The 26,563-nt window shown below is 47.4% G+C and overlaps 1 protein-coding gene across 2 annotated transcripts in view; it reads right to left on the bottom strand.

Annotated features, from left to right (window-relative positions):
* The window catches only part of PABIR2 (PABIR family member 2), an 812,224-nt gene that overhangs the window by 666,884 nt on the left and 118,777 nt on the right, over positions 1–26,563 (bottom strand). For both annotated transcript variants that reach the window (XM_069612821.1, XM_069612822.1), the window contains exon 2: positions 12,776–12,854. In XM_069612821.1, coding sequence (XP_069468922.1) covers positions 12,776–12,854 — 79 coding nt within the window. The remainder of the gene's footprint in view (positions 1–12,775; positions 12,855–26,563) is intronic.

Raw genomic sequence — 26,563 nt, 5'->3', positions numbered from 1 at the left:
GGTCAGAATAGAAATGAATGACCTGGGTGACAGGGTGGACGTAGTAGAAAACTGACTCATGTATGGCGGAAGAAGCGAAACAAAACAGTGTTTTACTGGACCAAGTGGCCAGAACAACAAATAATCTAGAACTCCAGGCCGAAGACTTGGAAAACAGGTCGCGTAGATCTAATATCAGGGTCAAAGGCCTGGCTGAATCGGTGCAGGACAAACACATGCGAGACACTATGCAGCAATGCTTCAGCAGTTTACTGAATGACACCCAACCGGAAAAGATTGAATTCGACAGGATACATCGAGTAGGTCCTAAAAGGAATGAGCCGGGGGCAAGACCCAGAGATGTGCTGATGGTCATGACGTCATATGGTCTGAAAGAAGACATCCTGAGAGCAGCGCATACTCACGACTTAACAATTAATGGATGTCGCATACAACTATACCAAGACCTGGCACTAGTCACACTCCATAAAAGGAGACTAATGCAGCCGGTCACGAAAGCCCTGCAGGCAAAACACATAGCATACAGATGTGCCTATCCGTTCAGCCTATCCTTCTCCAGAGGAGAATCAGTACATGCGAAGAGGGACTCTCACTGCTACAACTGGAAGGAGAGAGGAATCAAACTGAGGTCAGTCTGCAGCACAACATCCCCAATAGCCAGGACAACCCCTGGGAATGGTCGATATAAAAGAAAAAGAGAATTGGCAGAGAAAAGAAACTGACTGGCCCATATAAACATCAAGAATGATCAGAATATGAGGGACACGCAACTCATCGTAGGAAGCAGACAACTAAGATGCAACAATTCAGGAGAAATGGGCCGCAAGAAGCAACATATGAGAGTCTGCACGGAGGTAGGAGGTCATCATATGTGAGAATCCGAATCAGGATATGCAAAAATCCCGGCACTCAGACAACCTGAGGGTGAATGTGGCCCAACACCCGAGGGGGTCACCAGGGAGGATTCCTAGGAACCCTGGCCACAGACGAACCCAAGGAAGGGATAAGGGGAGGGGGTGGGGTCCAGGGGAGAAAGGGGAGGGGAAAGAAGAAAGTCACTGAATATGAAAACAGGTCCAGAGTCCGGGAGGATGAAGGGAGACCTGAAACGAAGGAAGGGGGAGACCCAAATGAGTAACAAGGAGAAGGGCGAGGGCAACAAGTTAGATCCACACCACGATTCATCACCCAGGCTGCCGCACACTACAGAGAGAGGGCCCTGATAACACAAAAGCTGGAAGGGGAATTACAGGAGACGGAGGGAAAACATAAAACCTGACAAACACAAAAAACACTGCAGGAATTAAAGACAATCAGAGCCCAGTTAGAAAACCATATGGAAGATGACAATGCATTACTTACCGTAAAAGCATTTCTGATGGTTGTATCTGCTTAGATTCACATGCTGTGCATAGGTCCGACATCCAGTGGTCACTGCGGAGTATTGCATTTTGTTTTACGTAGTCGAAAAGGGGACGTCGACAAGGCGTGTCTGTAACACTATCCCTATAGTGACGTGCGTTGTACCCACAATCCCTCACGCGTAGAGGTCCCTCTGTTTGTATTTTTCTGCCCTGAGGGAGCCTTATAGACGTGAGTGAGTACAGAAAAGAGAGATATAAAAGGAAGTCTATGTTCCTTCCATCCGAGCGGGGAGGAAGGGTGGGCGCATGTGAATCTAAGCAGATACAACCATCAGAAATGCTTTTACGGTAAGTAATGCATTGTCTTCTGATGTTTGTTAATCTGCTTAGAATCACATGCTGTGCATAGACTAGCGAGCAGTACCCGGAGTTGGCGGTGGGTTATGAGAAGGAACAGTAGAGAAAAGATGTCTTAATACTGCCTGTCCCACCTGGGAGTCAGATCTAGAGTGTGCATCTAGACAGTAGTGTTTTGTAAAGGTGTGCACAGAACTCCAGGTAGCCGCTTTGCAGATGGACTCAAGGGGAACATTTGCAATGAATGCTATGGAAGCCCCAGTGCCTCGAGTGGAATGTGCTCTTGGCTTGAAGGGTAGTTCTCTCTTAGCAAGAGTGTAACAGAGAGTGATGCATTGAACAATCCATCTAGATATAGTGGATTTTGAGACCGCATCTCCTTCTCTTCCTGCTGCCACCGAGACAAAGAACTGATTAGTCTTTCTCAGTGGTCTGGTTCTTTCCATGTAGAACATGACAGCTCTGCGTACATCTAGTGTATGCAGACTTTTTTCTCCCGAGCTGGAAGGGTTTTGAAAGAACGTTGGTAGTTCTATAGTTTGGTTTACATGAAATTTCGAGATGAATTTAGGTGCAAACCTTGGGTGTGTGCGTAGAACCACCTTATCTTTGTGAACTGTTACGAAGGGGTCTAGTACAGAAAGAGCCTGTAGTTCACTTACTCTCCTAATGGAGGTGATAGCTATTAGGAAAGCAGTCTTAAGGGTGATATCTTTAAGAGTTGCCTTGTGCATGGGTTCGAAGGGAGGGCCCATGAGTCTGGAAAGTACCACATTTAAGTCCCATCCGGGAGCTGGGTTAGCTATCGGAGGGTGTATCCTCTTTACCCCCTCCATGAAGGCTTTGATAACTGGTATCTTCCACCACAACACTTTAAGTTGGGAAGTGGTGTATGCAGAAAGTGCCGCTAGGTGGACTTTAATGGAATTGAACACTAAACCTGAATCCAGTAAATGGGTCAAGTATAGAATAATGTCAGTAGGAGAGCAGTCAACTGGGTTAATGCTAGTACCTCTACACCAGATAACGAATCTTTTCCATTTGCTAGAATAGCAGTGTCGAGTATTAGGTTTTCTGGCTTCCCTGAGGATGTCCATACATCTCTGTGGGAGTTGTAAATGTCCAAATTCTATGATCTCAGGAGCCAGGCTGCTAAGTTCATGGTCTGAGGGCATGGATGCAGTGTCCTGCCCTTGTCTTGTGACAGCATGTTGTACGGGCAGGGAAGTTTCATTGGGGGAGATAGGGACATCTCCATCAAGTGAGCGAACCATGGCTGCCGGGCCCACATTGGGGCCACTAGTATTATGGTAACCTGCTCCTGGTGCATCTTGTGCACCACTTTGTTGAGAAGGGGAGTCGGGGGAAAGGCGTAAACAAATTTCCCTGACCATTGAATCGACAGACCGTTCCCCTTGGACTGGTTCTGGGGGTACCTGGAGGCGTAACTTTGGCATTGTGAGTTCTCCAGGGTTGCGAACAGGTCTATTTCCGGGAATCCCCATTGCGTGAAGACGTCTAAGACGATGTCTTCGTGCAATTGCCATTCGTACTCTTCGGGCAGGGGGAAGTCTCTGCTGAGTTTGTCTGCTAGCAGATTGAGTTCCCCTGGTACATGTTGTGATAGTAGGAACATGTTGTGTTTGAGAGCCCACTTCCATATATTCTGGGACAGTTTGGACAGTCCTGGAGAGTGAGTGCCCCCTTGCTTGTTGAGGTAGTACATGGCTGTGGTGCTGTCTGTGAGGACCATCACTGTCTTTCCTTGTAAGTGTTCCTGAAAGGCTTTCAGTGCTTTGAACACCGCTAGTAGTTCCAGCAGGTTTATATGCTTGGATGCTAAACTCGGAGTCCACACTCCGTGTGCCGTCTGATGGGATAGGTGAGCCCCCCATCCTGTAAGGGATGCGTCTCTGGTTAGAGTGGCTTCCACTGCGGGTGTGGCAAAAGTTTTCCCTAATAACAGGTTTTCTTTTGTCCACCACCGTAGCGAGAGAACCAAGGCCTGCGAGACCACCACTAGATCGTCCCATTGTCCGCTGGCCTGACACCACTGGCTGTAGAGCCACTCTTGCATTGGGCGCATGCGCAGGCGCGCGTGAGGTACCAAATAAATACATGACGCCATCATCCCTAGCAAGCGCATTGCTTTGCGTACCGTCACCTCTGGGCCTGCTACATAATGGGGAATTTGAAACAGCATGTTTTGGACCCTCTCGTTGGAGGGGAATACGAGGCCGTCCTTTGTTCGAATTAGAGCCCCTAGGAATTGTTTGGTTTGGCTGGGGTCTAAGCTGGACTTCTTTTCGTTGATGGAGAAGCCCAGTTGGGACAAAAGGTCTACGGTCTTTTGGGTATTGGAGAAGCATGTTTCGTAAGAATCCCCTGTTATGAGCCAGTCGTCGAGGTAAGGGTATACCGGGATGGATAATCTGCGCAGGTGGGCCGCTGCCACTGCCAGTACTTTCGTGAATACCCTTGGTGCAGATGCTATCCCGAAGGGTAGTACTCTGAACTGGTAGTGTTTGTCCTCTATTTTGAACCTGAGGTATTTTCTGTGCGATGTCAACATTAAAATATGAAAGTATGCATCTTTCATGTCCAGTGTTGTCATGTAATCCCCTTGTGATAACAGTGGGATTACCTCCTGTAAGGTCACCATAGGAAACTTTTGGGGTTTGACAAATATGTTCGCTGGGCGCAGATCTAATACAGGGCGCATGGTTAAGTCCTTTTTGGGTACAAGGAAGTACACTGAATAAATACCTTCCGTTACCTGTGATAGGGGGACGGGCTCTATAGCTTCTTTCTTCAGTAGTTCTTCCACCTCTTGAAGAAGAATGGAGAGGTGTTGCGGTGTCATGCGCCGGTTCCGTGGGGGTTTGTACTTCGGGGAACCGTTGAACTCGATGCTGTATCCGTGGGCTATGGTGGATAATACCAAACGGTCTGACGTGACTCCCTCCCATGCTGAAAGGAACGATGTTAGCCGGCCCCCGACCGGTGATGTATGGGAGGGGACCCGAATTTTCGGGTCATTTGCTGGTATTGGGCGTGGAACCTCTGGGGCTGGAGCCACGACCTCTTCCTTTGCCACGGCGTTGGCCTCTTTGACTGAACTGGGTGTTACCCTGGTTAGTGGGCCAGTTGGAGCCAGAGTAATATTGTTGTTGTTGGTTCTGCTGCTGTCTTTGGCCACGAAAGGAGCGTTTATTACCATAGCCTCGCCTGTTAGGGGGCCTAGAAATTTGATCAAGAGTCTTGATGGTATCAAACTCTTTTTTAGCATGTTCTAGGGCCTCATCTACTGCTTTCCCAAACAGATGCGTCTGTTCAATGGGTTTATTTATGAGGGAGGCTTGGGTTTCGGGCTTAAAACCTGAATTGCGTAGCCAAACGTGGCGCTTGAGAAGTATTCCCTGCACTAGGGAGCGGCCAGCCGTCTCAGCGGCATCTAGGGAGTTCTTAACGATGCCCTGGTTTACCAGTGTGCCCTCTGATATTATAGCTAGCAGGCGAGAACGCAGAGGTTCAGGTGCTTCCTCTGCTTCGCTGCGCAGCTTGTTCCACTGTGCATCTGCGTAGCTAGCTAAAAGTGAGTTATTAGCAATTCTAGTAGAGAAGGCGGCGGAGGTCGTGATTCTCTTCCCCAGTGCGTAGTGTTTTTTGCCTTCTTTGTCTGGAGGTGCTTCACTAGTGGATAGTGGCACCCCTGCTCTTTTTCTTGTGTTGGTAACCACAAGGGAGTCCGGAATAGAGTGTCCTCTGATGTATAAAGGGTCAGAGGATGAAGGGCTGAAGAGCTTTTCTATTCTAGGGTTGACCCCTCTTACTAAAGCTGGGTTAGTAAGGGAAGGAGAAATTCTTCTTTTAATAGAAGCCAGGAGTGGAATAGATTGGCTAACAGGGGCTTTTTCTTTGATGACTTTTTCTACAAAGTCAATGTCTGGAAGAGTTTCCCCTGTATCAATCTCAAAATGCGCTGCTGCCTTGCGCAATAGTGCATTGAGGGAAGGTTGGTCATCTATGGGAGAGGAGTTCCCATGTGAATCCTTGAGAGGAGAAGGGAGAAAGGCATCAGGGTCTGAATGTACTGATGGGGATTGCCAAGGCTGCACTGACGGTGAATGCCAGGGCTGCGAGGTAGCTGTATCCTCTTCAAACCCTGTAGCAGTGGTGTAAGGATCTTCTTCGAACCCCTCTTCCTCAAGTTCTACCTCTTCTTCTCCACCCAAACACTCATCTTCTTGGAGGTATTGCTCCTCCTCGGTGAGGTCAACCAGCCTAGGAATCTTGACTCTAGGGTCATCCTGTGGCCATTCTCTTTGTCTTTTGTGAGTGGGTGGGTCTTGGTTTCCTAGAAACCTTTCCATTTTCTCCATGCAAGAATGGAGTCTTTCAAGGGTCTCATGGGGTACCCCTGAATAGTCTAGAGGGGGGAAATTAGTGTTTTCGCCTTCGAATCGTTTCGAACGCTCCCACAACGTCGACGAGAGGTTCCCGTCTCCTTCTGAAAAGCCTTCAGGTAGTTCGGAAGCGTCCTCTGGAGAAAGGGGCAGTTCCTGGCTACTTTTGTGTTTTTTCGACGCGGTATTCGACGTTTGTTTCGTCGTCCGCGTACGTTTGTCTTCGGCGACAATTCTCGCTAGGCTCTCGGCCACGATTTTGTCCGTCGAGGGCTCTGGTGTCGATGTTGTGTGCGTTGCGCGTTGTACCTCGACGGTCGCTCTATGGAGCGTTGCGTCGGATGTTTTTGGGGTAGCGCCCGTGTTAGATGGAAGCCCAATCGCTGGTCGCGGCTGCGTTTGCGGGTGGGGCTTGTGACCTTTACGGTCTGCGGTAGATGCCGGAGTGCCCTGCGTCCCCTTCGGCGCTGATGGATCCTTCGTTCTCGACGAAGAAGAGCCGTGGGTAGTGTGTTTAGCCTTATGGGGTTTGTGTGCGTCCTTGTCGCCGGGGTGTTCATCCCCATAAGCAGGGCGTGAGCCGAGCCCGTCAGGGCCGGGGACGGACGACGAGGAGCGGGAGCGCTACTTCTGGGGGTTCATGACTTCCGTAACGGACGTCGAGTTATCGCACTCCTCGTCACTTTCAGTAACAGCGGCAGCGGGTGAGGAAACTGACTTCGACATCGCGTAGTCCGCCCACCTCTTAACCCTACGTTCTTTAAGAGTCCTGGGTTTTAAGAGCTTGCAGGCTGCGCAGCTGTTCTCTATGTGATCGAGGGGTAAGCAACGATTACAGAGCTTGTGCTTATCTTTCCAAGTATATTTGCCCCTGCAGCGTGGGCAAAACTTAAATGGTGTCCTCTCCATAGCTGAGGCAATAATAGCTGGCGATAACAACCCCAAGGGAAAGAAAAGGGAGAAAGAAAGACATTCTCAAAGAGAAGAGACAAAGTTCTAACCACCACTCTCCCTACTGTAAGTTGGCCGTCGAGGCCAGGCCACGTGTTCGGCAGCGCCGAAGGATCTCCTCCGCTCTTCCTCTCCGTCGAAAATCAGTTCGGCGGAGAAACAGCTTCACAGCTAACGTCGAGGGGGAGGGATCGTTATCAGTATATTAAGTTATGACAAAAGGACCGAGGTCCGTGGTAAGTATAGCAATGTCTCTCTAGGAGCTCCGCGAAAGGCGACCAGAAACTGGGCGGAAAAAAACAATCTGAGGGACCTCGACGCGTGAGGGATTGTGGGTACAACGCACGTCACTATAGGGATAGTGTTACAGACACGCCTTGTCGACGTCCCCTTTTCGACTACGAAAAACAAAATGCAATACTCCGCAGTGACCACTGGATGTCGGACCTATGCACAGCATGTGATTCTAAGCAGATTAACAAACATCAGAAAGAGTGGTGCAGACACTATTGAGCAACAAACAATCATACTATATACAAGGAGGGAAAGCGAATAGATTCCTCGCAGCCAAACTGAAGAAACAAAAAACACGCAATTACATTGCACGCCTTAAGAATACACATGGGGGAGTGGGGGGGGGGGGGCGGGAGTACGCACAACAGAGAAGGAGAAGTTAGATATAGTGGTCCAGTTCCATGAAGAGCTACTATGTAGTGAAAACCTAGATTTGACTAAGCAGAAATCCTAGATACCCGCAAACCCCCCCCGCCCCAACTCTCAAAACACGACAGAGAAATACTAGGTGGACAGATAACGGCCCAAGAAGTTAGCGATGCAATTTCAGCATTACCGCGGAATAAACCGGGCCCAAGTGGTTTGGGAAATGGTTATTATCAAAAGTTCCGCACACACCAGTTAGCTCCTCTCACCCGCCTCTTCAATGTCATAGGAGAGACAGGGTTGGTCTCGGAAGACATGGGGATATCGATGACAATATTAACCCTAAAACAAGGCAAGTATCCCTCTAAATGCGCCAGCTAACGCCCAATAGCGCTTATGAACACAGATGCAAAATTATATAAGATCAGGCGGGATTTAGTCAAGGAAGACACACGCAAGACAATGTTAGATGGGCCACTGACATTATTGACATGGGGTCAAGAACGAAACTAAGGTTCTCAGTTGCAGCCCTAGACGGGCCTTCGGCAGCCTAGACTGGGAATACCTAAAAGCTAGTCCAAGAGCGTTTTGGGTGTGGAGCAACAATCAGTAAAATGGTACTAGCGAATTTCCAACTCCCATCTACGTACTTCATAATAAATGGCCAAAAGTCAAAACAGGTTAACATGGAGGGTACACGACAGGGGTGTCCCCTTTCCCCTCTAATCTTTGCGATGGCTAAGGAGCCCTGTGCAGTACAGGTAAGAAGAGATCCGGAAATAAAGGGAGTACAAAGCAGGGGTGCAACACAAAAAAGAAAAAAAAAAAAAGAAAGAAATCGCCCTATACGCGGATGATGTAATGCTCTACATGGAAGACACTAGGAACACATTGCCTAAGGCATTTGCGAAGCTAGAGAAATTTGCCAGCATATCAGGGTTCGCAGTAAACTACTCCAAATCCAAAGCATTAAATAGAACAGAAGAGAGCGGGGGTCATCGAGGGCCTGGAGAAAACATACCCCCTAATCTGGGAAAAAGATGGACTAGAGTATCTGGGTATATATCAAGCGAGGGAAACGGGGAACTTATATAAAGCAAATATCCTGCATCTCTATAAGCAACTCCAGGAGGATATGCAAAGATGTGACACCAAGAACTATCTTGGTTCGCAAGAATTTCTGCAGTAAAAATGACCCTTCTCCCCCACTCACTGTATGTGGTGAGCTCGGTGCCCACAGAAGTCCCTCCCCGAATGATTAAGGAACTTCAGAATGCAATATTCAATTTAATTTGGCAAAAAAAGAGACCCAGGATACGACAACGCATTCTGGCACACCCTCCGCTCCTTGGGGGCTTGGGGGTCCCGGACATTGGGCGATATATTCTGGCAGCACACCTGGCACCAATGCTAAAATGGGCGGGACAACTCAAAAGGATGGTGTGGGATAGAACAGGAACCTACCTCAATCCTGTTAAAAGCACTACAATCACTAAGCAGCGGAGCCTGCAAAATAGGGGGTACATTGTTTGAGGCTACCAAAACATCACTGCGCAGTTGGGACAAAGCACTGCACATGAAAAACATTAGGCGAGGATTAGGCCCGTTCTCCCCTGTGGCACATAACGCAGACTTAACACCGGGCCTACAGCAGAAATTCTGGGAAGGATGGAAGGGGGCGGATGCTCTGACCCTAATGGAAATGTACCACGAAGGTGCCCCTCTAGCCTTCACGGAGTGTAAAAAGACATTTGGAATAGGGGAAAGAGAAAGGTACAAATATACACAAATAAGACATTGGATCTCCCATCCAGCAGTGAAAAAGGCAGGAACTAGGCCCCCCCCCCATCATGTCTGGAACTAACCATGCAGGAAGGAGTGACGGAGGGAAGGATAACCAGACTATATAGACTGTTAGATAAGGCACAACAAGAAGACAAGCTCCTGTACAAGGAGAATTGGGTAAAAGATAAGGAAGAGGAATGGGGCCAGATATGGTGGAGAGCGCACAAATCATCAAGATGTACAGCGATCAAGGATCAGCGTATAAACTATGCTACAGATGGTGCATGCCCCCCTACTGCCTACACAAAATTAGTGCCAAGTACCCAATGGAATGTTGGAGACAATGTGGGGAGAGGGGGGATTTGTACCACATGTGGTGGGCATGTCCTAAAGCAATGATAAACTGGAAGGAAATCCTAGGGCATATCAAAGACATAACCGGAAGGGAATTGCCACCAATGCCAAAAATAATCCTATTAGGATCTGTATCAGAAGAGACTTACGCTGCTTCAGGACACACACCTCCTCTAATAACGCACCTTTTGATGATGGCAAGAATGACATTGGCACAACGCTGAAAGACTAAAGAAGGCCCAACAACGCCATGGGGGTGGGTCAAGGTCGGGGGGGGGTCATGGCAATGGAAAAAGTATGTGCCCTAAAAGCAGGTAAATATCTGAAATTTCTGTCAGTATGGGGCCCCTTCCAGGAGTTTGTGGAGGACAGAGAAGCCCACTTCCACAAACCACAGATTCTCAAAAACATTCATGTTTGCTGACAGCACGACACAAAATAAGGGCCTGGTCTCCTAGAAAGGAAAGTAACAGTACGGTATAGAAGACTCTGGAAGGGGGGGAAGGGGTTGTTAGGGGTTAAAGGTAAAATCTCGGGGGCAGCTGTTCATAAGCAGAAAGCAACAAAGTCATAATAGGGGTACATGTTGGATACTTCCATACTAATGACCTGTGTTGTATGTTGTAAAAGTTTATGCCTCCGAAGTATATAGATGCGCCAGGGGCCACTGGTGCGGGTTGCAAGTACTTACCGACCCTCAACACACTCCGGACCAAACTTCGCTAGTCAAGTCCAGTTCGCCTGCAAGTTAGAATCCACAGTTGCGCGTCTCTGCAGCTTTCAGGGGCTGCATTCCGGGACCTCAGTCCGTGGGGGGACAGTGGAAATTTCTCTGCTTCTGGTGTAGGGAATCGGGCCAGTTCCATTGCAGCTCATCTTAGGGCAGAGGGGGGCACAGGAGCAAGGCACCCACAAAGTTAGTCAACAAAGCGTGGCGACACAGATCCTGTGTATGCTCGGGTTTAGACAGACTCTCCTAATTCCAGACCTAGGAATGCTAGATGTATGAAACTCGGCGGGAGAGTGCCTTCTACCAAGAGCTTACGGTCCCCAAAGGCTCAAGTCGAAACTCGAGACAGTGGCGGTTCCAGGACAAAGGTCCCTTACGAGCTGGGCAGTTCGCTGGGCGGTCCAGGAACACTTCCGAAAAGGCTTGCTTACAGGTTAAGCAGGAGGTGCCGAGAGTAGTTCGTCCCACTCCTCCAATGGGTCGAAACGTCCTTGCAGGCCTTCTGTGATCGATGAGAAACAGGGGCTCCGACGAGACAACAGCGGGGTCCAGTGTGCCAAACCTTCCAGCGGGTCACCAGAGGTTCCAGTGTGCTGCTTCTTCGGGTTCAGAATACTTGGCTCCTTTACTAAGTTCGGTGTGAACTCAGAAGATCGACCTGGAATAGGTTTAGAGTGCCTTCTCTTATCCAGAATCACCTTTGCACCAAAACAAAGACACCAATACGAGATCTGCTCACATTGAAGCATCCGACGTGGACCAATCACGGACCACAGTGACCACAGTGGCCCCAGTCATCCCAGCACACCAGACGTCCTGGCACCCAGGATGTGTATTGGAACTAGACCACTCCAGCCCACATCCTGGGCGCACACACACACAAGGCATGCAAAAGCCTGTGAAAGCTCTGCCCCACGCGGGGGTCTGCATGACCAAATAAGGAATTTCCCGGGTCTGCTCGACCTGGGGAAGGCAAAGGGACAAAATGGTCAAAGGACCTGGTGGCATGGCCATTTTAGGCACTGGCTACTGTTCTGGCCCAAACGCAGTAAACATGGTTTGGACCATAGAAAAGAGTCAAAAACGTTTTAAAAGCTGCTGCCACCAGCTCTATCCTGGACACACTTGTACATTCACCAAAAAATCCTTCGAGGGTGTCGATGGCCTTAAAGATGAAAAAGAGACCCCCAGCGCACAGTACTGTAAGGTACATCATGGACTGGTAAAAAGTTACCAACAAATGGCAATAAAGTGAAAGACTAAGGGAAACAAAGTCTCCCAGTACTGACAGTCTGAAGGGCATGTCAGTTTCCCCATGACAAAATGAGCAAAAGCCCAGCGGAGTACAGCAGAAGGCTGGGCTCCACTGTAAGTCAGGCTAGGATGGTCAGACAAAAGTTGGGGGGTTCACAACTGGAGGGAAAATTACCCATAAAAGGAAAATGTTCCTAACAAGGACTCACTGCTTGCCGCTGAATCCAAATCTTTCCCAAGACAGCTGTGCTGTGGGGCTCACCCCTTAGGTCACCCTCCCCTTGTCACCACATGCTGCAGCTGGCAGGGCATACTGTCAAAGTTCTGGTTAACCTCTGCAAACTTGGAACTTCATCTGCTAGCCCTATCAAACCTCAGAGATGACTCACAGGCTCTAGTGTTATTTTGCTCTTCCTTCAGAGCCTCAACCTCTGAGGAAGCCAAAATCGCATTTACTCAATATGAGGGGGGTGTGGGGGAGGCGGGGGGGGGCGTGCAGGGTGTGCGGTCACAACAGCGCAACATACAACATGGAACCAGTGCCAGAGCCACAGATATGTGACCACTTGGCAGCTAAGAAACCAACCCCCCACTATCCCCTCTATCATATCGGATCTTCCAAAACAGTTCCTCCTATAGTAAGGAATAATTCCTTCCACTAGTCGAGGTCTAGGTGAAACCATCATCTTCCATTCTCGATAGTAGCATGGCTCACAGAGTTACAGAATTCCAAACATTAGAAACCAACCCATCTGTACATTATCACTAAAGAGGAATACAAACATATCACTATAAACAAAGGGTGATCATACGAACAGAGTAAAAGATCATGAGTAACAATGTGTGTGATCTTGACCTTCCAGCCAATTTTGAAATTAACAGAGTAATACAATTACAATATTATGAACACTTACCGGATTATGACGGTTCATAACAGTTGTACTGTTCCTGCGAGTTCGCATCGCATAAGGTTGAAACACCTGTGAATTGTCACTGAAACACAGAATTTTAAGTTTAAAAGCCACCCATTAGGAAAACAGCACATTTGAAAAGCATGTTTGTAGAAAGTCAATTTAATTGCAAACAGTATGATTTTAAACTGACATCGTAAATCAAGTATAACGCCTTTTAATTTTGCCAGAATTACGGGCTGATTCATGGAATTTGTGGGCCCAAAAAAACGGGGATTTCTGCGCCATTCTGCCCGCAAATCCCCATTTGTTAAACAGGGATTTGCGGGCAGAATGGCACACAAATTCCCGATTGTCGGCGCACAAATTCCATGAATCAGCCCCTTAATGTTTTTAGATTTGTTACTTAGTTAGCGTATTAAGCCCATGGTGCAGAAGGACAAGTTACTTACACCTGGTAATGTTCTTTTCGACAGGATGTTGGTGAGCCCCATTAGGAATTTTGTCACCAGTGACATTTTGAAGTATGAACATTGCTCTGACGAGCGCTTAAAGATGGACAGCGCCGTCAAATAGCCTTTAATAGTACCAATCTGGAGCCCCAGATTGGTTAAAGATAGTAAAAAGGATAAAACATCTGGTGTTTTACATAGAAAGGTATCTACATTCTTTTCTCTGCACCAGTTGCAGAATGTATTCCAACGGCAACGGTACAAAGACTTTGTTGCTGGCCTTCTGGCCGAAAGCAAAATCTCCATTACGTCATCCGGGAGGTCCCAATCCTTGCATCTCAGCCTTTCAGAAACCAAGCGTGATGGTTGAGTGTTTTGACCTCTGGATGGAGAACCCAACCCTCCTCTCACGAGAGAAGGTCCTCGCTTTGTGGAAGACATATTGGAGGACAGATGGACATGTCCAGTAGGTCCGGGTACCACGTCCTCCTGGACCAATCCGGGGCAACAAGGATTGTGTGTTTCCCGAACTTTCTCAACCTCCTTATCACTTGAGGAAGGACTAGGACTGAAGGAAACTCATACAGGAGTGGAAATACCTAGTCCACCACAAACGCATCTCCAAGAGCTCCTCTTGGGGGAAATTCCCTGGAGCAATACAGTTCACACTTCTGGTTGTGAACAGTTCCACTTGAGAGGCTCTCCAAGGGGTGAAGAGCTCTTTAAGGACTTTCTGAGCTAGTTCCCACTAGTGGGAGACTGTGCTCTGCCTGCTCAGAGCGTCCACCGCCGTGTTTTCCTCTCCAGCTAGGTGAACTGCCGCTAGAGAGATTCCTTCTTGAATTGCCCAGTACCAGAGCTGCATTGCCTCTCTGCACAGTGGTAGTGAACCTACACCTCCTCTCCTGTTGAGGTAGTACATGGCCACTGTTGTCTGTCATTATCAGGACATTCTTTCCCCGTACAGAGGGCAGAAAAGCCTTCAGCGCTAGTGAAGCTTGGACTCTGATGGAGACCAATGACCGCTGACTGTCATATCGTTGGTGTGGGCTCAGCCAATCGTCCAGCTAGGGATAGACGTGAATCCCGCCATCTCCTGAGACTTGCTGCCACTACAGTCATCAGTTTGGTGAAAACCCTCAGGCCGAAGGTCAGCCCGAATGGCAGAACTCGAAATTGATAATGAGAACCGCCAACTGCGAACCTCAGGTATTTTCTGTGCTTGAGATGGATTGGCACATGAGAATAAGCATCCTGAAGGTCCAATCACCATCCAATCCTGGAGTTGGAGGGTCTGAAGGATCTGAGAAAGTGTGACTATCTTGAACTTGTCTTTCCTGAGGAACTTGTTCAAGTATCTTAAGTCCAAGATGGGTCTCAGTCTGCCCAGTCTTTCTTGGGGATTAGGAAATAAGAGGAATACCAACCCTTGTTCCTCGCCACTACAGGCACCGGTTCTATAGCACCTTTCTCTAGCAGGGTTCAAATCTCCTGCACATGGAGCGAATCTGGAATTCTCAAAGAGTGGTTCCCCGGTGGATTGTCCAGAGGTCTCCGTATAAAAGGAAGGCAGTACCGCTTGGGCTACAGTTTCCAAAGCCCAAGCATCCGAAGTAATGTCTCGCCATTCTTCTAGATGCTGAGACAGTCTGCCTCCCACCAGTGAATTGTGAATCAAGAACTCTGAGGTTTTGAGGCGGCTGATTCAGTGGCAGATGGTAACGATGTCCCTGCTTGAGCTGGCTTTGCACCCCTTCCTCGTCCACCACGACGAAATCTTCTTTGGCCCCTTCGAATGGCCCTTCCTCTTACACTTCCAACTGAGGAGTAGTAGCGAAAAGATCTACCCCTACAAGGTTGTTCAATAGGTCGAAATGGAAGAGGTTGTTTAATAGCGGCACCTGAAGATTTGGCTGCCGCCTTCGAGGTCCGCAACTTCTCAAGACTCTCATCAGCCTTTTTGCCAAAAAGGTGAGACCTGTCAAAGGGAATTTTGAGAAGTCTGGATTGCAAAATGGTGCTAGTAGCCATGGCTTTGCTGATGCCATCAGCAGAATCCAGACCAGATTGAAGAGACTCGCACATGGCTTCTTTGCCGTCTCTAACTATGACTAAGAACCCGTCTCTTTCATCCCCTTCGGGAATGTGCTCTGCCGCCATGGAAAAGCAGTGCCATACAGTGAACATATTTTGCAAGGGCACATGTGGAGTTGGCAGATTTGAGTGCTATACTCTCTGCAGAAAATACGTTCCTTGCTCATCCATCTACTCTTTTGTCATCCCTATCTGGAAGGATGTTAGGGTAATCCACTTGCTTAGATGTTGCAGTAGCTGCCTGCACCACCAGACTCTCTGGAGTGGGGTATTTCGGCAGGTAGTCAGGGTCACTACTGGAAGGGCGGTACTTCTTGGTCAAGTTTTTTTTTCACAGCTGGATTGGTTTCTGGTGTTCCCTAATTCAACGCCACCCTTTTCTGCAAAGCAATGTGAAACAGTAATATGGGATCGGACTGTGGACCATGTGTGTTAGATCATCTTGTTCGACTGGCAATCGAGGCCTACTCCACCCCATGTAGTCCACTACCTTGGACATAAGTTGTCTGTCGGACGAATCTGAATGCCCCCCAACCTCTGGTTGGTCTCCTAAACGCCAACTCGAATGAGGTATCCACCCCACTTTCAGGATATAGGTTGTCATAGAGGTCTCCAAACCTTGACTTTTCTGCAATAAAACTCTCGGGTACATTTTGGCCTCCAATTTGGTACGCCAATGGAGCCTCTTTATCTCAGGGTTCATATTCCTCATACATGGAAGAAAGACTTAAAATAGTGTTTTCTCAGTAGTGGCTCATAGGTTTTATCCGCTATGAGTGGTTTTGTAAATAATTGGTTTGACGCTGAAGCAGCTGTCGAAAACTGCTTCATGGATGCCATAGGTTTTACCGGGGCGCTCGGCGTCGATGGCGCAGCTGGCAATGATGGCGCAGCTGGCGTCGATGCCTTTGGCATGAAAATCGAGGCACCGCTGAAGGTGTCCATGGCGTCGACTATATTTCGGCTCGACTGCTCTCGATGTGGATTGGTTAACAAGGGGGGGTCTGTTCTGACGTGTAACGTTTTAGGGGCGGGACTACTTCCTGATTCTAGTAGGCCCAAGTAATTTCTATTGTGTCCAAGGAAATACAAAAACACTGTAAATGTGAAGATGTACATGAAGTAGTTCAGACAAAAATAGGTATCATATATACAGCTTATAAGTTTATTTTGCTGTTGGGTGCATTTAGTTAATCATGCATCAGTGTTATTAATAAAAGACTGTTTGTACCGAGAGCAAACAAATATGCAAAACAAATTTTTCATAAAGAGATACTTGGTGTGCCGGAGGTTAGAACACAGTCTTAGCCCTATCCTCACACCATTATAATGGCCAAATTAATTGGCAAAAAGCAATAAAACAAAAAGTAGGGTAACCACCACAAGTGATTATCGTGTGTTCAGATGCAAGACAACCCAAGACAAAGACATTAAATGGGAGAATTCTTGGTTGTCTGTAGCCAGGCTGGAGGGTGACCTAACACGTGGTCGACGTCTAGATTTAGATCAAAAGGATTATAGGACCAAGAGGGATATGTGGATATTGGTCCTTAAGACGTTTCGGCTGGTAGCCTTCATCTTGGGCCTGGAATAGGTCTCCCTAGGATAGAGATATGGGGACACTATTAATGTCTGAATCAGGAGTTAAAAACTATTGTTTTTTTAAAAACACAATCTGTTCCAAGAATATGGTACACCACAATAAAATCAAGGACAAGGGAGATACAGAACTGACCTTGGGGGCTGCGATGCTGCTAGATTCTGTGGATTATTTGTGGCACCCAAGACAAATAGGATGCAGGGTAGAGTGAGCTTCTGGGCGTTAGTGGCAGGCCGAGAAGGGCTACAGGAGTCAGAAAAATATGCAGGAGTCAAAAACATATAGTACAGGGTAGTACGGGCTGATATATAATGACTGTGAAGCGTGAGAATGGCGGGCGCTCACCTTACTGGGTATTTTCTGTGTCCAAAACTACTGGAGAGTCATGGGAAGCCGGTATGTAGGCCAAGGTCAGCAGAAGTCTGACTGCAACGTGAAGACTGCTGGTTAGAGCCAGGATCGTTGTCTGGTCTGCGTTAGTAAGAAAAAATAAACAAAGGGAAAAAATGGGGGGGAGTGAAAAATCCCGATTTGTTGTATAGGTAAAGTATTACAGAAGAAAAGGGGTTCTGATTACCTGGAGTTGAATTCAAAGTGTGCTGCCGTCTGGCGAGTAAATTCGCGTGGGCAGCTTACGAACGGAGCGCCACGTTCACTTGGGGAAGCTATCAGCAGTAAATGAAGAGGAGAAAGAAAAAGCCGAGCTGTGCACAGCGGTGCTGGGTGCGCATGCGCGCCGCGAGTAGTATTCGGCGGTTGCGCATGCCCATGCCTGAACTCCTGTAGCTTTGCCGAGCGGGCCTATCAAAGGATGGAAATGCTATTCGCTAACGCATGCGTGTTTGGGAAACGTGGTACACATTTCAGTATGTACACGAAGGGGACTGAGTCCTTGTGGTTTGTATGAGTAGCAATGAAGTATGGGGACCAGTTCTTTACAGCATCCAGTTAAATGAGAGTATGGTGAGTTGCCACCAAACGTGGTCTCAACAAGAGGGCAGGAGAATTGACAGGTAACACAGGAGGAGGTGAGTATGGCTCTAGTTTGTGTGTTTATCTGCTGAAGTGTATGGGATCTATCTCATTGAGGCCGTTGGTAGTGCTTTTGAGTTTAAATATCCACCACGCTTCTTTGTGGTTAAGTGAGTTGGTAACGTTACTTGTGTTCGGTACTGTGTCTGCTATCCACCACAGGATATCGTCTGGACCATGATGGTTTTCGATGAAATGTTCTACCATTGGGGCAGATGCAGACTTACATCGGATTCGAGATCTATGTTCACCGATCCTTTTGTTGATTTGTCGGGTAGTTTGCCCCACGTAGCGAAGACCACAAGGACATTCAATAATGTAAACTACATTAGCTGTTTTGCAGTTTGTAAACTGTCTGAGTTGCCAGTCTTTTTCACCTATTCTGAATGAGGACATTTTCTTGGTGAAGCGGCAAACCGTGCAAGTGCCACAGGGGTGATGCCCCCTTATTTCCCGCATGTTCCAGAGCGTGGATCTTTGTGACTTCTTCTCTAGTCTGGCATGTGAAAGCATGTCTTTAAGATTCTTGGATCTTTTAAGCGCCATTCGTGGAGTTTTTTCTTCAGGCAGGCTCAATTGTACCAAAGGCCAGAATTTTTTCAGTAAACCTTTGATTTTGGTTGTGTCAGGGCCAAAAGTAGAGACAAATGTGAGGATATTCTCTTGCTCTAGATTTTTGACTCTGGGTGTTAGCAGGCTTTCTCTCGGTGTATATTTTGCTCTTTTTATGGTCCGCTTAACAAGTTTTTTGGGATAACCTCTTTCTTGGAGCTTACTTTGTAGTTTAATGGCATGTTCTTCAAATTTTTCCATCTCTGTGCAGTTGCGTCTTAGTCTTAAGAATTGTCCATATGGGAGGTTATCCCTAAGATTTCTTGGGTGGTGGCTGTTGTAGTGAAGCAAAGTATTCCTCTCAGTCTCTTTTGTAAAAAGATCACATTGTAGTTTGCCATTTTTGACTAGGACGGTGAGGTCCAAAAAATCGATGGCGGTATTACTCTTTTTCATGGTGAATTTTATTTCTTGGGTCTGCATGTTGATCCACTCAAAAAATGAGGTGAGGCTGTTTTCATTCCCATTCCATATTAAGATGACATCATCGATATATCTGTACCATGAGGAGATTTGATCTTGGAAAGGGTTAGAAGTGTTCATGACGTGTTGCTTTTCAAATTCTGCCATAAAGATTATCGCCAGACTCGGGGCAAAGGCGGCTCCCATTGCTGTCCCACTTGTTTGGAGATAATAGTCATCATCAAAAGTGAAGAAGTTGTTGGTTAGTGCAATTTCTAGCAATTCCACTATAAAGTTGGCCCAGGCTCGAGTGCGTGCGAGATTTAGGTCAAACCCTTTCCTTCCCGGCTTCTTTCGAAGGCTCAGTAGGAGCATGGCTTGGAGGCTTCCGTTTTTAAAATATTTTGAGCTTCTGTGCTCTGAAGGCCTCCACCTCTGTCGCAGTGGATTTTTTTTCGTTGGGCAAGAAACCCTCTCTGGCGAAGCGTCCGACGATGAAGCCGACGATGAAGCCGACAAAGGCGACCTATGGTGTCTTCTCTTATACTTCAAGGACGTAGAAGAGTGGTGAGAGCCACTCCTTGATCTCAACTGCTTGGCCTTCTTCCTCCGATGAGAGTCTCCTCTCGACTGGTCGGTCGAAGGTTTCTTGGAAGGGTAGGAGATTTAGGGATCCAACCTACCTTCAATTTCCCCTTTCGTTCCTTCAAGGCCTTTCCAGTCATCGACTGGCACTTGGAGCAGTCCGAGGTGTTAGGGGCTGCCACGAGGCATCACAAACAAATACGATGGGGATTGGTCAAAGACATTTTCGACCCACAATCACAGCGCTTTTTGAACGCAGTCTTCTGGGTTGTCTGTGTTGACCAAGAAGACCTTTTCTCTATTCTCTTTCGAAATAACAAAGCCGTCAAGAAAGTGAAGAAGCGTGCCGTATTTCTAGAAGCTAAAGCAGTCGCAGAAAACGGGACTGAAGCCAATGGTAACTGCGCACGCTATATATGCCTTCGATGACATGCTTGAGACGTTGGCCGTCGAGGGACATTGAGTCGACAACACCATCGACGCACAGCGCCCTCTGCCGAAGCAGCTGAAACTGGATATCGAATATCAATGATGAGGAATACGTGGGAGGACACAAACCATTCAAATAGGTTTTTACATCATATTGATATTTTATTTGTATCACGCTCATACACACGTTTCAGAGGCAAGGGAGGGAAACAAGGGAGTACAAAAACAACGATCTTACTAGTCCCAGTGACATTGAGAACGTGCAAGTGCATGGGAGAGGGAAAGGGGAAAGTGCATGGGAGGGGGGAAGAAGTGGAGAGTGCTGAGCAAAGGAATACGTAAAAATAATAAATACATAAATAATAAAAGGCAAACAAACCGTGGTAGTGCAGCCAGTGGCAAGTGCTAGGTATAAGGCAACAGACAGGGTGTGTCTGATAAGTGCAGAAAAAAGGGGGTGGGCTGTATGGTTACAGATACAGACCCCAGTGCAAGGGATCACCAGGAGGCAGTGTGGGTGGGTGGCAGGGTGAGCAGGTACCTGGGCCCGAAAGGTGAGCCAGGTGCGTGGTGCAGAGACAGAGAAGATCAGCAAGGGAGAGGAGGAGCGAAGGTAGAAGCAAAGAGGACATTCTTGAGGTGTTTCCGGAACTGGAACCGGAGATGGTTCACAAGTTTCAGAGTGGCAGGGAGGCTGTTCCAGAGGGAGGCCCCATCCGAAGACAGATCTCCCCTCAGCTTGTTTCTTTGAAAAACGACTGACCCTGAGGGAGTTAGAGGAGCAAAGAGCTCGGGAGGGAAGGTATTTACAGAGGGACAGCTGAAGGTATTTTGGACGCAGGCCTCAGAAAGCCTTGTGGCCAATGCAAAGGGTTTTGAATTTAACCCTTGCAGCCACTGGGACCCAATGGAGAGATTTCAGGGCTGGAGAGATACGATCCCAGGGCTCGAGGCCAAGGACAAGTCTCGAGGTCCTGTTCTGGATAAGTTACAAAGGGGCGCAGAGTAGAAGCAGGTACATTTAGAAAGAGGCTGTTACAATAATCCAACCTAGAGAGAACCAGAGCTCGAGAGACCATGAGCTTCTGTGGGAAGGAGAGGAAAAACAGAATACCTGTGAGGAGGTGCAATAGGAAGTTAGACTTTTTTGAGACATCAGAGATGTGGGCAGAGGAGAGCCTTGAGTCAAAGATGACCCAGAGGTTCTTAGACTCACAGGTGGGAAGAGTACGGCCAAGGGAGGCCAGCCAGAGAGTGACAGGAAAGGAGGGCGAGGGTGTGGCGATGAGGAGGATCTCCATCTTGCTGGCATTCAGGCAGAGATCGTTGGCAGCATAGCAGTAGCACTCCTGAACGGCAGATAGGCAGTCAGAGATGAGAGAAGGAGAGGGAGTGGCCTAGGGGAGCCTGATGAGTTGAGTGTCATCAGAGTAGCACTGAAAGTTGGAGCAGAAAATGGCAATGCGGGGGGGGGCGAGAGTTGCCAGGTATTGGTTGAAGAGCCAGGGTGAGAGGTTAGACCCCTGGGGAACACCACAGGTAGAAAGGGAAATGGATGAAAGGACGGACCCAAGTTGGACCTGGGCGGGAGCATCGGAGAGGCAAGAGGTCAACCAGGCCAGAGCCTGAGAGGTGAACCCCACGTTGTCAGGGACACTGCTGAGCAGGATGGTATGGTTGACCGTGTCAAAGGCAGAAGAGAAATCGAGTAGGATGTGGACAGAGGGGATGTTAGAGTCAAGGTTGGAGAGCCGATCTTCACGGATGTTCAGGAGAGCAGTTTCCATGCTTCTGGCAGCTCAAAAGCCAGTTTGATGGTCGTGGAGACAACCAACAGAATCAGGTGCGAGATGGACAGATTTTCCAGGAGTTTGCCCAGAAAGGGAGGCATGGAGATTGGGCGATAGTTAGCCGGGAAAGAAGGGTCAGCTGTGGGCTTCTTAAGAAGATGCACAAGGGAGTGCTTCAGAGAGGAGGGGAAAGGCTCCCGAGACGAAGGAGAGGTTGCGGAAATCAGCCAGGGCAGGAGCGAGGGTGTCAATGTTGTCCTTGATGGTTTTGGAAGAACAGGGATGGACCGGTTTTGACGAGATCATAGAGGTTTATAGGTCAATTAGTTCTGATTAATGCAAGCAGGGGTTAACATTTCAAGTTTTAAGCTACCATTTAACCATCCAGTCATTTGTCAGCTTGAATCTATACATAAACACAGCACACCATTTCTTACTAGCCAAGAGTAAATGATCACTACCAAATGGCTTGTAGCGTGAGCAAAGTTTGTGCCCCAATACAAAAGCTATTATTTTTGTATGCATGTGACCCTTTTTGATGAAGAGCCATCAGTCTTGTTCTAGTACACTAGAGTACAGCTATTTAAGTGGTTTTGGTTTTCATAAATTCAGCGATTTAAAGCATTTGTTTTAAGTTATGTTTTATGTTTAGTAAATCGTATTTGTAAACCCAGATCGTCTTAGAGAAAACTAATATACATATGCATAATTCAAATTGATTTACCTATGAGGAACATAATTTATATACAGGCACATCATATAATAATATGAACATATTTATTCATGAATTATACAATAACTACAACAATAAGTAATTTTATAGAAATGACTAGTTTTAATTAGTAGCAATGTTATTAGTACTAGGGCAAAACCCAAAGGTTACAATGAACCAAGGATTTTATTTTAGTTTTATTGGAAATTTTTATGGCGCCTATACGCAGGTGTTTCCAGGTGCCACAAGACAAGATGGGGGCAGGGGGAACATGGGAAATCATAGGAATAGAAAGAAGCTGTTATATTGGCTTTGTGACAATCCTACCAGCAAGTGCTGGTCAGGCAAAGGCGGCAAGTGCCATGGGAAAGATGGGGGTGGGGGGGGGCAGAAAGAGTGCAGTGGACAGTGAGGACTAAATTGGGATAATCCGGGAAAGGGAGACAGCGGGCAAGTGCTGGCAGAGGATGATGGGAGGGACTGGTGGGAGTTGGTCTGGTCCCTCTATGACTCTGAAGGTACCAGGCCCCAGTCGCAGCAGCAGATGGAGAGTTTAGCACGGGAGGATGAGAGGCAATAAAAAGGAGACAAGGGAAGGTCTTGAGGTTTCCAGAACTAAAGAAGATCCGGCTCACGTGTGAAGGGGGGGCTGTTCCAAAGGGAGGCGGCAGGTGAGGAAAGGGATCTACCTCCAACTCTCTGCTTGGAGAAACATTGGACCTGCAAAGAGTTGAAGACTTAAGGATTCTGGCTGTGAGGTATTTCGGGAGAGAAAGCTGGATCTAGAGAGGTCCCAGGTCCCAGACAGCCTTTTGGATGATGCAAAGGGCTTTGAATTTGATCCTTGTAGTCATTGGGAGCCAGTGGAGAGATTTTAGGGCTGGAGCGATGCGGCCCTTTGGCTTGACGCTAAGGATAAGTCTTGCAGTCCTATTCTGGATAAACTAAACCAGGAAAGCCCCCTAGTCTCGATGGACCGAAGCAATGCAATTGTCTTCCTCAAGGTCAGCAGAAATCCACTCTCATTTGGAGTGGGCACACATCTTTTCAACATGTTCTGCTCATGACTGAATCACAATCTGATTCCAGGGCATATGTAGCTCCACTTTTAAATGGTCTCAAACGACATGCAGCAGAAGGGTATAGTGCCATGTTTTAGGTCACTGGCCCCTAACAGAGGAGAAATATCCATATCAGTCTGTAATCCAGACATGGATCCCCCTCCACCCATTGCTCACGGTGCCTCTGATTTAATTCCAAAATGGCATTTCCTCCAAACAATTTGAGGTTGAGTAGGTTACTAAGCCTCCGTCCTACACCTGGGTTACTTTCTGGGACTGGCAGGCACCACGTTCTGCAGAATGGGGCGGCCAGCTTCACAAATGGTTCAAGCAGCATGCCCAAACATCTCCACGATATCCGCTCAACAACCGAGGACTGTGCCAGAGAGCTTGATTCAACCGCTATGCATGAAAAGCAGGCAGGGATAGATGGCTTTTGTAAAAACCTCCAGTGGTGTGACCCAAAACCGGGGAGACAAAAACAGACTGATCTGAACAGTCAGATGAGCGGGGCAACTTTAACGGGGAGGAAAAGGAAGGCGTGAGGAGTCAGAAATGTGAGGCAGACAACTTTGTGAAGAATTTCTAAAAGAGGTCATTTTATTAGATCAAAAGGTTGTATATACACCTCACTATGCCTACCTTGATGAGGATTTTCCTGCCTATAATCAACTAAAGGAAACACTAACAAAAGGTTTCTGTCCCTCACACTTGCACATACAACAACTCAATAAAGGTAATACATGGCCGTTCAAATAAAACAAATGTATAAAATATGTTCATAACCTAATAACAGTCTCTTCCTTATAATCTGGGTGAATTCCCCTTCCCCAGATTAAAAGAAGATTCTATTCAACAGTTCTAACAGGATAAGGAAATCCTGTCTTTTAACACAGTTCCACTTCAAGTCTTTTGGTTCCAACTTGATAACAAATAGTTCCAACATGAATTCAAGCAACAGTTCACAAATGTTCAACAAGGTTTTCCCATTTCCACTTGTGACAAAAGAGCTCAAAACAATTCTTTTCATAAACAAAAAAATACTTCCATTGTTCATTAGGATCAACAGAAATGTGTCACGATATTTCTGCAACAGTTCACAAAACACTTGTTTTGACAATATTAAGATTATTCTGCAGCATTCACAGAACACTTGCTTCAGCAATATTAATTTGTCAGGATGATTCTGTAACAGTTGACAAAAACATCTTAGTGGTTCTGCGACTTAAAGAATTTTAAACACACCATAGTACTTAAATGACTTCCACCTGGTCCACTTAACTGCCAGGCCTACTACTGCAAGGTTCTCTGCCCTGGTGTATTCTCCTGCCAGGACACAAACTACTAACTACAAGTACCTCTGTGGTAAAGGTTATCTTCCAACAAGTTACCAATCTCGTTTGCTTCACAACCACAAGTATTTCTTCCGGGAAAACAAGAAACACATTAATGCTGTTTGTTACACACTTGTGATTGCCACACACAATGCAGGTTATGCTCCACTCCTCCTGAATAGCTTCTATCAGAAAGACAGCCCTCCTGCTACTCGTTTCCCCACTTCGGTATTAACTAAATGCTGACAATGGTTCTCTCACACTTCTTTCACAATGTTGGGTTAAGGCAGTTCCTCCTATGACCTCATTTACATATGGGCAATAGGCTTTACAAACACTTGACTTCTTAATTGCCCTCTCTTGGCTTTAGCAATGTCGGTTCCTTATAACTTGCCTTGGTATAATTCTCTTTTGGCCTTGGCAATAGTTGTTTGTATTGATTTCTCAGGTTATTGTCCTCTCTTGTTGTTGGCCTTTAATCTGACCCACATAGATACAATCACACCCTTCTGGTCTGATAAAGTTCTTGTTCTGCCACCTGCTCCTTTTTGAGTCAGCTTGGTTTGCGATAGAATAATGAGCCTGTTTTATAGCAGTTCAATATTTAAAAAAAAAAACATTTATTTTTGCCACTTCACACTGTTTTTACCAGGTTACTCACCGTAGTGACCACCTTACTCCTAGTCCATAGTCCCCTTTCCTCCATACTTATGGGACATCTCTCCGTCCTGTGGGACGGGACCGGTGCACTTTGTAAAAAGCAGCCGCATTTTTTTCAAAAATGTGTACCTTCTCTCTTTCCTGCGCGGGGCCTGGCATGCGGCCGTAACCCCGCCCACCTTGGCTTTGCCCCACGCATCGCCCATCAGTCCTTTTCTATCGCAGGGTCAAAGACCCATTAGCAATAACAGAGGAACCTTATTAGAGGGGACAGCGGGCGGGCGTATGGAGGAAAGGGGACTATGGACTAGGAGTAAGGTGGTCATTACGGTGAGTAACCTGCTAATACTCCTACGTCCCGTCCCCTTTCCTCCATACTTATGGGAGATTCCCAAGCACTCCTTACAGGAACTATGGGTGGATGGAAATACCCCTTACTGAAACAGGTTCTTCAGCATAGCCTGGCCGAACTGAGCGTCAGCTCTAGAGCTCATATCGAGGCAGTAATGCTTACAGAAAGCAGATGGGGAGACCCAAGTGGCCACTTTAGTGATGGACTCCAGGGGACATACTTCTGAAAAGCAACCGCGGCTGCGTTGCCTCGCACCTAGTGTGCATGGATACTTTTAGGAGGTTTCAGCTTTTGGACGGTGAAAGATTCCGTAATACATGCGGTAATCCATCTGGAAATAGATGCCTTAGACGCCGGCCTGCCCTGAGGCTTACCGAAGGTCACAAACTGTTGGGAAGAGCTCCGAAGCTCGGAAGTCCTGTCCAGGTAGAACCTAAGAGCTCTTCGGACATCCAGGCAGTGTAGAACCCTTTCCGCCTCCGAGGCAGGGTTCGGAAAAAAGACCGGAAGGGAAATCAACTGATTCAGATGGAATTCGGTCACTACCTTTGGTAGGAAAGCTGGGTTCGTCCGAAGGACTACCTTGTCCTTGTGAAAGACCAAGAAAGGGTGCTCCACCGACAATGCCTGGAGCTCACTCACTCTCCTCGCTGACGTGACGGCTACCAGAAAGGAC

Source organism: Ambystoma mexicanum, chromosome 5p (assembly GCF_040938575.1).
Source record: "Ambystoma mexicanum isolate Mex_15411 chromosome 5p, UKY_AmexF1_1, whole genome shotgun sequence".
NCBI classification, from domain to species: domain Eukaryota; kingdom Metazoa; phylum Chordata; class Amphibia; order Caudata; family Ambystomatidae; genus Ambystoma; species Ambystoma mexicanum.
Note: the sequence above shows the minus strand (reverse complement) of the source record. Positions and strands in the feature narration are given on the sequence as shown.